This window comes from Nicotiana sylvestris, chromosome 10 (assembly GCF_000393655.2).
Source record: "Nicotiana sylvestris chromosome 10, ASM39365v2, whole genome shotgun sequence".
Classification (NCBI taxonomy): Eukaryota; Viridiplantae; Streptophyta; class Magnoliopsida; order Solanales; family Solanaceae; genus Nicotiana; species Nicotiana sylvestris.
This window is the reverse complement of record NC_091066.1, coordinates 144,556,714-144,569,442: the sequence shown is the minus strand read 5'-3', so window position 1 is coordinate 144,569,442 and position 12,729 is coordinate 144,556,714. Positions and strand designations below refer to the sequence as shown.

The 12,729-nt window shown below is 37.4% G+C and overlaps 1 protein-coding gene across 1 annotated transcript; it reads left to right on the top strand.

Annotated features, from left to right (window-relative positions):
* Positions 1–530: 530 nt before the first annotated feature.
* Positions 531–3,333, top strand: LOC104228524 (small ribosomal subunit protein uS4y-like). Its single transcript, XM_009781006.2, has 3 exons — positions 531–656; positions 1,497–1,878; positions 2,847–3,333. Exons 1-3 carry the CDS (start codon positions 629–631, stop codon positions 3,028–3,030), a joined length of 594 nt encoding a protein of 197 aa, XP_009779308.1. The 5' UTR covers positions 531–628; the 3' UTR covers positions 3,031–3,333.
* Positions 3,334–12,729: the final 9,396 nt, after the last annotated feature.

Sequence of the window (12,729 nt, the reverse complement as noted above, 5' to 3'; positions counted from 1 at the left end):
TTTTATAATCATTAAACTAATACTTTTTTATTTACTTTTTATCTATAACTCAATCACATTATTTTTAAAGTTATTGTGTAATCAACGGAAGACATGCATTTTACGCGTACTCTGAGACTAATATATATAATAAAGATATGAATATTTAGTTCATGGGGGCTAAACTTGCAAATAATTTAATAAGATAGATAGAATGGAAATAGTACCAAGTTTAGCTCATCACGACTAAACTTATTTTTTCCCCAAAGGTGGATAGAATGAAGATATTACATGTCTGAAATAGTTCAGAAGTGGGTAGTAGTCCAAATATTTTTAAAAACTGGTTACAAGATAACTAGCGGTGTCCAAATAGGGTACCCCGTGAAAATAAACGAGACTATTTGTGCAAATCTCCCAGCAATTTCTCATTTGGGCCAATGCTTTCATCCGCTACACACACAATTGGGTCGAAAATTTTAAATCCAAACTATTACAACCCATTTAAGTTGGGCTTTGGGGACAATTTATATATAAGGCAGCCGCAGAACTTCATTATATTCAAACCCTAGTGTCTCTCTAAACTCTATCAGTTTCTGCTTTCATTTTCAGCAGGTAGCCGATCTGAAGACGGCGCCGTCGACCGGTAAACATGGTACACGTCGCCTTTTACCGCAACTGTAAGTTTCCTTAATCTCATTGGTTCATTTCCTATTATTAAGTTCTGTATTTGTCAAAAGATCTTTTAGTTTTCTAGAAATTTGTATATCAATGATAAATGTGGAGAGCATTTAGTGTTAGAAACCCCTAGTTTGAGTTAAAATATAAATTAATGAGTATTGGAATAAATCAGCTCCAAATGGAGCTGAGTGGATCAAACTTAAGTTAGGGTTTGAGTAGTCACTGCTGTAACCTTGTGGTAATGCTGATAGTAGTTTGAATATAAGCAAAGCTAAAGTCTGTTCTGATAGTATTATGGCCTGAGGATAAAGTGGTAGAGCCAATCAAGAAAATGTAAAAATATCGTCAGTGAAATGGGAGGAGAACCAAGAGATTTCAGGTTCATATCCTAGTGGAGCAAAAAACACTAGTTGATTTCTTCTTATTTGCTAATGAATAAAGTGTTATCAAAAACAGAAAAGTTGAAGGCTTGCTAATCATTCTGTTTCATTTTTAACGTTTAGGTGTAGTGTGATGGTATTTTCAGCTTAAGTGACAGTTCCCACAGTACAGTAAGAAATCCAATAGTTTGGTTAAAAGATTTCATTTTGAAATTTCCCTAAAAACAAGAGTAGACTCTCTAAATTTAGAACTCTTTGTTTGGTTGTATTGTATTACTCTTTCCTTTACAGTGGGAAACCAGATCAGCAGTCTCAGCTTATTAGGCTGGTAGCTCCTCTTTTTTGAGGGGTGGGTGGGGTTTTGGGGTTTTTGGGGGATTGGGCAGACGTTACTGGTATATCACAAACTAAAAAGGGTTTTTAAGCCTATGTTGATTTGCGACTCTGGTGTGTAATCAGATGGGAAGACCTTTAAGAAACCTCGACGTCCCTTTGAGAAGGAGAGATTGGATGCAGAGTTGAAGCTTGTTGGAGAGTATGGACTGAGGTGCAAGAGGGAGCTGTGGAGAGTCCAGTATGCTTTGAGCCGTATCAGGAATGCTGCAAGAATGCTTCTGACCCTTGATGAGAAAGATCCACGTCGTATTTTTGAAGGTGAAGCACTCTTGAGGAGGATGAACAGGTATGGTTTGCTGGATGAGAGCCAGAACAAACTCGATTATGTCTTGTCACTCACTGTTGAGAACTTCCTTGAGCGTCGTCTGCAAACCCTTGTCTTCAAGACTGGCATGGCTAAGTCAATCCACCATGCTAGAGTGCTCATTAGGCAAAGGCATATCAGGTAAAAATGGATTATCTTTTTTAGTTACAACTTTTTAAAATATAAGCTGCACTTTTACCCTTACTTTTGAGGTGTTTGCTAGCATGCATTTTTTCAGTTGTTTAAATTTTGTCGAAAGACGTTTAGCACTTGTGTCTGATTTAGAATACCTATTTTGGCAGAAGTGCTTAGTAGATAGTTGTCCTCCTTGTATTCTTGGCTTTGTGAAGTATTTTTAGCTTTCCCTATGGGTTGGTCAGGCTCATGCAATGCTGATGTCAATGAGGAATCCCTTCTAAAAAAAATAAAATAAAGAGAAGTCTCATATTCTCACTGATATTTCTCAATAATAGAATAGGAATTTCTAGTCCAAATTGCAGAACAAGAAATACTTGTTAGCAAGTAATTCTGTGATCTTCTCTGTCAATAGTCAAAGTTGAGCAATATTAACACGGAGAGCTCTTTGTACTGCTAGTTTTCCAATATTGAATCTTGGTTGAACGTTAAACTGTGTTTGCAAACTAGGATGATTTTGGTAAGGATTTGTTTAATCTTTTCACATTGCTTTATTATAGGTCCTATTTAATCGTTTCATTTATAATCTTCATAGATGTGTTTCAGAGCTCTAAATTGTTAGGTTTCTAGGAGCCAAATGTTTATTTGTACATTTCACTTGTTATAAGACCTCCAAGTTCGCAGAAAGATGGTAGAGGTGTATTTTGCATTGATGGCTAAGCGTGGTGATAGATTAAAGGATCTTTGGAAGCTTGGGCGTAGCCTATCTTCTCTTAGCAGTACATATCAGATTCACACTTGGCAAAGATCATTATTTGGGGTCCCCCCCCCCCCCCCAAAAAAAAAGAACTCCACCCCATGGACTCCTAGTTTGTATATTTAACAAAGTAGTTGTGCATTATGAACTATTGGATCTTTGTTTACTTTTGTGCACAGCAATGAAGTTAACCAGACTAACATGAACTGCATTGCAGAGTTGGAAGGCAAGTGGTGAATGTTCCTTCGTTTATGGTCAGATTGGACTCTCAGAAGCACATTGACTTCTCCCTAACCAGTCCTTTTGGTGGCGGACGCCCTGGAAGAGTGAAGAGAAAGAACCAAAAGGCTGCTGCCAAGAAGGCTTCAGGTGGTGATGGTGACGAGGAGGATGAAGAATAAGCATTTGCACTAGAACCGAAAGAAAGCTGTTGGTGATGCAGCTGTTCGTTTTTGGAGTTTTTAGTTACCCATGTAGTGCTTCCTTGCATTCCTTTCTTCGATATTGTGTACCTTCATATTTTAGAAAGAAATGTTCTTAGCAGAGATTGGGAGAATGTTTTGAAGTTTGGATTTTGCACCGATGGTTAGAGTTTAGACAATTTGTTTTTGAATCAGACGATGTGTTATTTAAGTTGTAGAAGCGAGCCCATTAAATTGCCTAGCTTCAACCCTTTTCTTTAGATAGACCATTAAATTTTTTTACTCTGAGTTTGCATGTTATTTTACTTTGTTGTAGAAACTGTCAGATCTGGAAGTCTTGGACTATCTTCTTGGTCGAACATTTTGGTTTCTGGCAAACATTCTTCAGTCACCTGAGAAATCTAGTGGTTTTTGAAATGTAAGTTAGCCTTGTAGTTAAAGGTAATACAGCTATAGATGTTCATTCTTGTCTTAGTATTAAATCTTTATAATATGGACGCTAATATGAAAGGTTAATCGTTCTTTGCCCCTTTGAACGAGATGACTTAGATGCTAAGTAAGCTAGTGCATTGAGTTGTTATGAAGTTTATTGGGTTTATCCTATCTTGGTTTTCTAAAGAGGAATTTTCATAAATCACTATAATTTTGAATTTAGTAACTATAATTTGTCTAATTACTATTCGTAGCTACTATTCAATTGTTATTGACTTGTATTAGTTGTATTCAAATGTGTAACGAATACAACTTGTGTCAACTGTATTTGTTGTGCATAGTGTATCAACTGTATTCTTTTGCACAATTATATTGATTCGTGCAATGAATACAATATGTATCAATAATAACCAATGCAAAATACAAGGGTATATACAATGGATACAACTTGTGTTGATTGTATCCAAGGATACAACATTTATCGACTGTATTTGTTCGCGCAACGAATACAATAAAAGCGAAATACAGAAGAAATACAAAAAAATAAAATGTTCTTGTTGAGAGTCAAACTCAAGACTTTCGCAACCTAAACAAGCGCTCTAACCAACTGAGTTACGAGGGCTTGTTGCTCTCTTGTTTCAGCTCAAAGTAATTTAATCTCTTATTTTGAGGATTTTCTATAAGACTCAAATATAGCTATGAATGGTAAATTTGCCGAAAGTATAGCTACGAATAGTAAATATAGTGTAACTGTTTGATGTGTCACGTAATTTTCCTGGATCAACTCTTAAGGGTTGCTTGGTTACAAGGATAAGGGATATCTCAGAATAAAATGTGTGATTAAATCTGCGATAGAAGTCGAATACAATTAAGTAACTAGGGGCAAGATACAGACTTTAGAGCGTCAAGTCATACACAAATCGGAGTGATTTCACTACATGAAGAAAGAAAGCTGCTTCGGCAGGGTCGAAGAAGATGTGTAAGACACCGGGGGGCCTTGTGTCATCCGATTTTAGGGAATTCATTGGATCGTGAAGTTGCTTCACACCTGGCCATATCGAGGGAATGAAAATGAACTTGTCCCTAAAAAAGAGAGAAAAGAACTGGAATGGGAGAGGATGGTCATTGAGAAAGATGACTTAATCTCATGTTTCTTAGGATTTAGTTTTGAAATAAGTAAATTCGAGATTAATTATACTACAATTGTGAATCAATATTATTTTTATACCACATTCAATATAGAATAATCATTCGGGGATTGTCTGAGATAAAATAATTTAGGGACAAAAATGTCCTCCTCCAAAACTTTTTCTCCCAACATTCTTTAAGAAGGCTAAAGTTAAATTTGAAATAGAAGATTATTGATAGTTTATATGAGTCGACCAAACTATAGAGTACCAGGTCCTCTATGAGTTTCCACTTAGAATACTAATGAAACAGTAAATAAATAAGACAGAGAGTTTTACGTGGAAAAATCCCTGCTCAGGGGGATAAAAAACCACGACCTACACTGGTAGGATTTCAACTTTACTATGAACAACTTTTAGATTACTGTAGACATGTGATTTTTGACCCTCCCCAAAATTTTTTATATTTTAGCATGTAAATATTTAATTTAGGCCTAATATAGCTATTTCAACTATTTTTGACTTCTTTACTTTATTTTCGTCATAAAAATAGAAAATTACAAAAAATATTTTAGCTTACGTATCTTTCATAAATTTAAATAAAAAATATATACAAAAATAGTACCTTATTTTTATCTTTACATGATCTTGAAAATACAAAAAAATATATAATAGTTTCATGTTAGCTTTTGCATTATGTAGTATTTTTATCTTATTTTAAAAGAAGTCGATTAAGGTGTTGGATCATAATTTTAAGAGTTTTAGAACCCAGTTCTTGGCCCAAGTCGGATTAGTCCATTAAGCCTAGAGACCCTTCTAGACTATTCTTTGGAATAAAAACAAACAAAAAGACCCTAAGGACCTAATACACAAAAGACCTAGGGACTAATGGGCAAAATACACAAAAATACACCTAAACCTAGACTCTACATATAAATTAATGCTTAAAAATCAAAAAAGGAGAAGGCTGAACGGAAAGCTGCAAAAAGCTGTGCAGCTTTTGAAAGAGACCCCCCGCATCATCTTCTCCGCAGACCCCCACCCCAAACGACCCTCGATTCTTCATCTTCATGAGGGCTTAACACAAAACCCTAAGCAAGAACTCCATCTCCATAGCAGCTTGAACACGAAACGACCCGACCCCATATGTTTCTTCTTCATGAAGATCTAACAAAAACCAGAAAACACAAAAAGAACCCTACGTGAGCTTGAGCCATTTTTAATAGAGAAAGGACCTTTCAGCTTCTGCTTCTTCCTATTAACAAAACTCGCCAAAACCTTTAACACCAGCTGATGTTCTCTTCGTCTTCCTCCTCCAGCAGCTCGCCTGAAAAACGAGCTCCAGCCGAAAACCAGAACACACCATCAACAGCCACCAACGAGTCCAGCCGTGAATCTCGTTCGTGAATCCCAGTTTACTGCCTTGTAAAAGTTTCTGAGGCCTCTCTTTCTTCTACTGGACAGCAGTTGCTTTGAGTTTGGATGTAGAGTTTTCCGGCGCCGATTTGAGGTTCCGGCTCGTAGTTTAGGCATTTCAGTCCGCCGATCGTGGCTCTGTTTGGTTTGACGAGTGATGTTGTAAATCTCCAGCTTTGTTTATCAACATGGAGTTATTTTGAATTCATTTCCATATCTATCAAGGACAACGTGTTCTTTCAGGTGCAAACGTTTTGCAGCTTCAAGTTTAAACTTGAACCCGGATTTCTTTGGTTCCTTTCCCTCGCTCTTGCTTGATTTATTACTCGAAAATTAGCCCAAGGTATGAGTTAGCCTTGACAATTTTGTTTCTGGGGTTTTGTTTGGATTGAAAGAACAGAGATGAGGTCAAAGTTCCTTCCCATATTCGGTCTTGTAAAGGAAAAGCAAAGGATTGGACGACCTGACAGTTATCCTCTTAATACGTGCATTAAATTGGAAAAGGACTGTACTTGTTTTGATTAATATTAGAACTTATCGAGCTATGGTGTTGTCCCAATTTCGTGTGGGAAATAATTCAGCTCAGATTTGGGAAACAGTTTGGTTTCGAGCTTTCCGGTGACGATTCGAGATGTCATCCGTTTTTCAGCTTTTCGGTGTTAATTCGAGTCTCGTCTATGGTTCGTTACATCTCGAGTTCGAAGTAGTGAAATAATCAATTGTCCGGCTCTATTAAGGTTCAACTCTTTCACCCTCTATTCGTTTATGCTGGTTTAATATTAATTATTTGTTTGGTGATATGATCTTGTTGATTCTGTAACTGTTCTCCGTGGTTTTGAATTTGCTCGCTTGGTTATCTGCTCATGTTTACTCGAATTGGTTATAGCTGAACATGATTTTGTCACAGTATAGAAAGTTGGATTACTATTCATCAACGGAACTACGTAAAATTATATTAAAGGAGCCCGGGTGTGCATTTCATGTGACCCGACTCCAACTTCGAACAAGGTTAAATAAAGCGTGTAGTGAACCACAGGTGCATTTCATGTGACGTGGCTTGCGATATGTTTTAAATAACCTTGAAATCTTCCTAAAAATGAAAAAAATGGTTTATAAGTAAAAATGCACATAGGTCTAAACGTGTATTAACATCAGATAATAGGCCAATTATAACAGTTGAGCGACCGTGCTAGAACCACGGAACTCGGGAATGCCTAAAATCTTCTCTCGGGTGAACAAAATTCCTTACCCGGATTTCTGATTCGCGGACTGTAATACAAAGTCAAGCTTTTCCTCGATTCAGGATTCAACCGGTGACTTGGGACACCATAAATCTCCCAAGTGGCGACTCTGAATCTTTTAATAAATAAATCCCGTTTCGATTGTCCTTTAATTGGAAAAACTTCTTTATACCCTCTCGGGGGTGAAAAAGGAAGTGTGACAGCTCTAGCAACTCTGATGGGGATCGAACCCAGAATCTCTGGTTCAGGGTTCAAGAATTCAAGCGAAAATGAATTGTTATATTTGGCCTTGTTTATTATCTGATTTTATTACATGTTTGGGCCTAATGTGCAAAATGTTGCTTTTTACTGCTTTGATATTATTTGAAATGTATATATAAACTGCTACGAAATCTCTCTCTTCTCTCTCATGAGGAGTGCACGCTGGTCGTGACTTCTTTCTGTTAGTGTCATATCCCAAATAGAACGAGGTTTAGACAAGTTGCAAAGCCGAATGATCTTTTGGTTACCGGTACGCAGCCCCCCCCCCCGGCTCGAGTTGTCCGCTCGGGTAAGCTAGGTCTAGAACAAATAAACCTAGGTTTTTAAACCTAGAAAAACACAGCCTCATGCCGGATCCCTAGTAGGAATGTTTGTCTGCATCACGTGCATTTGACTTAGGGGACTCAACACAGGGGTTGGGTCCGTCTAGGACAAGTTTTCCCAAAATAACAAACCATCTTGATGCATCCTATGTGCTACATGTTGCATTTCTTCAAGGGTAAAAGGGTCATTTGGCAGACCAATGATATTTTATTGCGAATGAAAAAAAGAAGAGAAAAAGAGAGAGTAGTGTGGAGATAAAGCGAGTTGGCCCAATTATGTTATAAAAAAAAGAGCTTGAAAATTCAGAATTTTTTTTTGCATTTTTTCATCATTTTCCGAAAATCAAAAAATCAAAAAAAGGGAGAAAAAAGAAAATCCTAAAAGATTTTGCATGTTTCATCATTTTTCAAGAAAAAAGCAAAAAAAAATATGTTTTCTCTAAATTAGTTATTTTTTTTAATTATCGCCCGTATCCAAGCTGCCCGAACTACGCATACCTGATTCTCGTCTTTCGGGGCGTGATACGTAGGCAACCCACATAGGGTCCGGTCTTCCTAGTAAATCTTAGGTTCTTGGATTTGCGGGGTTTTAGCCAAATTTTGCACTTCTAGCCACCTTTTGGCCAAATCAGCCAGTTTGCAAAAAATAGCCTCAATCATGTCTTGCATGTGTCCAGTAGGGAGTGTTATTGTCTCACATAGTGTTGGTTTAAAGTTTTCTCATATAGGTGTGGATTTATTTACCGAATTTTGAGCATGATAGACACCCCGTGACTATCCAGTCAGGAGTTGCTTAAAGAGATTTGTTTTATTCTTCATTTTATGTCGTCTTTTACTTTCTAGTTTTGTACAGTAATGTCAAGTCTTTTGTTATTCTGCTTTATATTTGAAAAAATATGCTGTAACTCAAAAATAAAAATAAAAAGATGTTGCATTTTATATTTCCGGTATAAATTTTCTTTAGAATACTAATTCTAGAAATGGAAAAATTTTTTAAGGTTGTTTTTCCTTTAGGCAATTAATACCTAGGACTTAAAATGAATTGTTTTTATGTTTCCTTTAGTATATTAGAACCAAAATTCAAAAAAAGAGAGAGAATTTTATTTTAGTACTTCTTTAAAAGCTTTCTTTAAGGCGTTAATTCCAAAATTCAAAAAGATTTTCTTTCGAGGTGCTTCTTTGGGAAGTTAGTGAAAAAATAAAATAAAAATCTTTTATTTTACAAGAACTTTAGGACATTGTACATAAAAGAAATAACATACCTTATCTTCTGTTTATTTTTAAAACTTCTCCTTTAGGTAATTAAAAATTGAAATCCAAAAACAGTTTTATCTTTTTCATTTCTCGTTACGAGGTTTTTCTTCAGGGATATCAAATGAAAATTCAGAAAAAGGAGTCAAAAAATATCTTTCTTTTCTAGGATTTTTCCTCAATAAAGTATTTGTTTCCAAAAAGAAAAGAAAAAACAAAAATCTGTTAAGCTTGAGTTTAAAATAGGTTATAGAACATTAAGTCTAGAAAAAAAAGGGTTTTGCTTCTTTTATTTCTCTTTTCTCATCAGAGTAGTCATTAAGGTAGAAGAAAAAATGAGAACGTTAGTTTGTTTATTTTACTCTCGTTCTGTCAGAACTACGCAAAGATCTGATTCATGCGGGGTCATGATACGTAGGCAACCTACATAGGGTTCGATCGAATCATTTTTTTATTATTATTAAAAGAAAAAGAGGAAAAAAGGGGGAAACGAAAAAAAGATGGTGAAATTATGGGATGTGAGAAATGAAAAAAAAAAACAAAAAAAGAGCGATAATCAGAAAGAAAAAATGAAAAAAAATGAGCGAGCTAAGAAGTGCGAGGAAAGAAAAGAAAAGAGAAGATTCAAATGGACAAATTGGGATGATGCCAAGTGACCTTATGACCCTCGAAGTCATTCTAGAATCATTAATTGTTGCTAGGTGCATTGCACGCAATGTGATATCTTTGTTGTTAAATGCCCTAACGCTAACGTGATGGCTTCATTTTGTTATATTCATAGAAGAAGGGTGGTTGGTTTGTGGTTTTAAAGTGGTAACTCTTCTCTACAACACAAAGTCAAAAGGCAATGGCAGACAACAACAGAACTGAGTTGGTTGGTACTGGTGCCCGAAAGCAGTTGGTTGAACATGATAATGGGTTGGTTGAAGAGGTAAAGATGTTGAGACAACACATTACGGACATGTATCATGCTTGGATGACTGGGAAGGCACCACCCCCGCCACCTCCTAGCTTCCTAGATGCTACCCTTACCCAAACACCGGTCATAGTGCTAGATGATCCCCCATACTCTCTAGATTCACATGCTTACCACAACTTTCCCAACCACCCCAGTAGCTCCATCACTCATCTTCCAATTACCTTTCCCAAAAGTTGCCCTCTTGTCTTATCCACCATCCCCAACAATGAACACCCACTCAAAGCTCATGATGCCCAATATTACCCCTCAAAGGTTGCCCACAAGGTTCCTAACTCATACAAGCAGGGCCCGCGGGATGAACCTCATGTTGAAAATGAAAAGTTCACAGGAAGAAAAGGGCGAGATGGGATACTCAGGAGGCTGAAAGGCATAGAACAGTCCTTAGAGAACAAGCAAGGAATGGGAGACCAGGGTAGCATGTCTTACAAAGAATTGTCTATGTCCCCCGACGTTCGTTTACCTGCGGGGTTTAAAGTGCCAAAGTTTAACTTGTATGATGGGTGTGGGGATTCGGTAGCCTATTTGAGGGATTATTACAGTGAAATGAGAAGTGTTGGCGAGAAAGATGATTTGTTGATGGCGTACTTCAGTGAGAGCCTGACTGGGGAAGCTTTGGAATGGCATAATCGTCAAGATGTTGGTTAGTGGCCTACATTGGGTGACATGGCTCAAGATTTTGTTCAATACTTTCAATACAGATCAGGTGTTACCCCAGACCGCTCCTCCCTATCTAGAATGGAAAAGAAACCGGAGGAAAGCTTTAGAGAGTTTGGGCTCAGATGGAAGGAACAGGCTGCTCGAGTCAATACCCCGTTTGGTAAAGAAGAAATGGTTGAACTTTTCCTACAAGCCCAGGGGCCCACCTACTTCAGTCATTTGATCCCGGCCTTGGGAAAGCCTTTCAAATATGTGTTAAAAATGGGGGAGCTAGTAGAAGAGGGAATCAAGTCAGGCAAAATCATGAGTTGTTTGAAAGACATTCAGAACACCCTAGTAAGCTTGGGTAGAAGAAAGAGAAACAGAAAAGATGATATGATGGGCTTTCCCGATCAACACTTCCAGCCTCGATGTCGTCCCCGTGGATATCCTTGTGCACCAAATGATCCTCCCCAATTCCACCTCTCTCCACGGAACTCCCAAAATCGTACATCACTTTCCCATTACCCAGCTCCACAAAATGCCTATCCACCCCCACGAGCCTACCGAAAACCCCCTGGATCAGGTTTTCGGCCCAATCAAGCATTTAAGAACGAGAGGTTGCTGAAAAAAGAAAAGGCTTTCACCCCTATTAGAGAATCATATACCCGTTTGTTCCAAAAGTTGAAGCAATTGGATATGTTGAAGCCGATTCATATAAAAATGCCAAACTCTCTGTCAAAGAAGTTTGATTTTTCTCAAAGATGAGCATATTGCTCAGATGCCCAAGGGCATGACATAGAGAAGTGTTCGAATCTGAAGAAAGCAATTCAGAAGCATATTGATGCAGGTGACATTGTCGTGCAAAATCCAGATGCAGCAGACACTAGCCAAAGTCTGTTGCCTGTTCGTAATGAGACGCATATGGTGAGTATGATCTGTTTTGAAAAAGAATATGAGAATTCTTCTGAGATCCTCGAAGGTCCACGCGCTGCAAAGGTTTCAGTGCTATCAGAGGTTGATCTTAAGAACGAGCCAGCACAGGGAACCCAAAAGCAATTTATTAAAAACAATGTAATGGAAGTTTGTGAAGGTCCTAGTAATGTTGATGCGGAATTCAGTGGCTAAGATGCCGATCTTGGCAATTGGAAAGACGCTCCTTTCTTGGTTAGCCAGGGAGGAGTTTTAGTGGTTTATTTTGTTGTCATTTCTGTTGTCCAAGTTATTTAAGGGTTGTAATCCGGATATTGTCTTGTGACTCAAACCTTTCTATCCTTTTATTTTGCCTAGTTTGTTTAGTCATAGTAGCCCGACTAGTGTTGTCTAGGTTTGTTCTAGGTTTGTGACCCCAGTTTAGTTTGTTTGTCTTATTGTCCAAACCCTTTGATCATCTGTCTAATGCAATTTTCTATTTTTTGTTATTTTTAGTCATTTTTGTTTAGTTCTCTTTACCTTTTATAGTCCTTTTCCTGTTGACTCTAGTGATATGACATGCACGCGTAATTCTCAACCTGGTCTTAAAAAGTTAGTTTAGTCATGAAGTGATGAAATAATTTTGAAGATGATAGGGACATTTGAGGGAAAAAAAGTAAAAGCATTTTGAGATCACTTCAAGCCCGAATTGTGAAACTGGGGCAGGTAGAACAAAAAGAAATACTATTGAAACGCATCCTGCCGCATCAGGTTGAAGCTAAAGGCAAGTTTGTCCCAAATTGGCAGGGGCCGTTCATCGTAATTAGAGTGTTGTCCAATGGTGCTTCGTATTTAACAAATACAGAAGGCAAATGTGTGGATATGGTTATCAAGTCTGGCGCAATCAAAAGATGTTACGAATATTTTCCTTGGTTTGTTTAATTGTGTTGTTTGTACTTGGCATATTTTGAAGATTGGAATGACGAAAGCATTTTGTTTTGCTATCTAAACACCTTATCCTTCATTACCCCTTTGAGCCTTGTTTGCTTTTTTTCATACCCCTCTTTCGGAATCAGTAGCAAAGATCAGAAACACAAGCG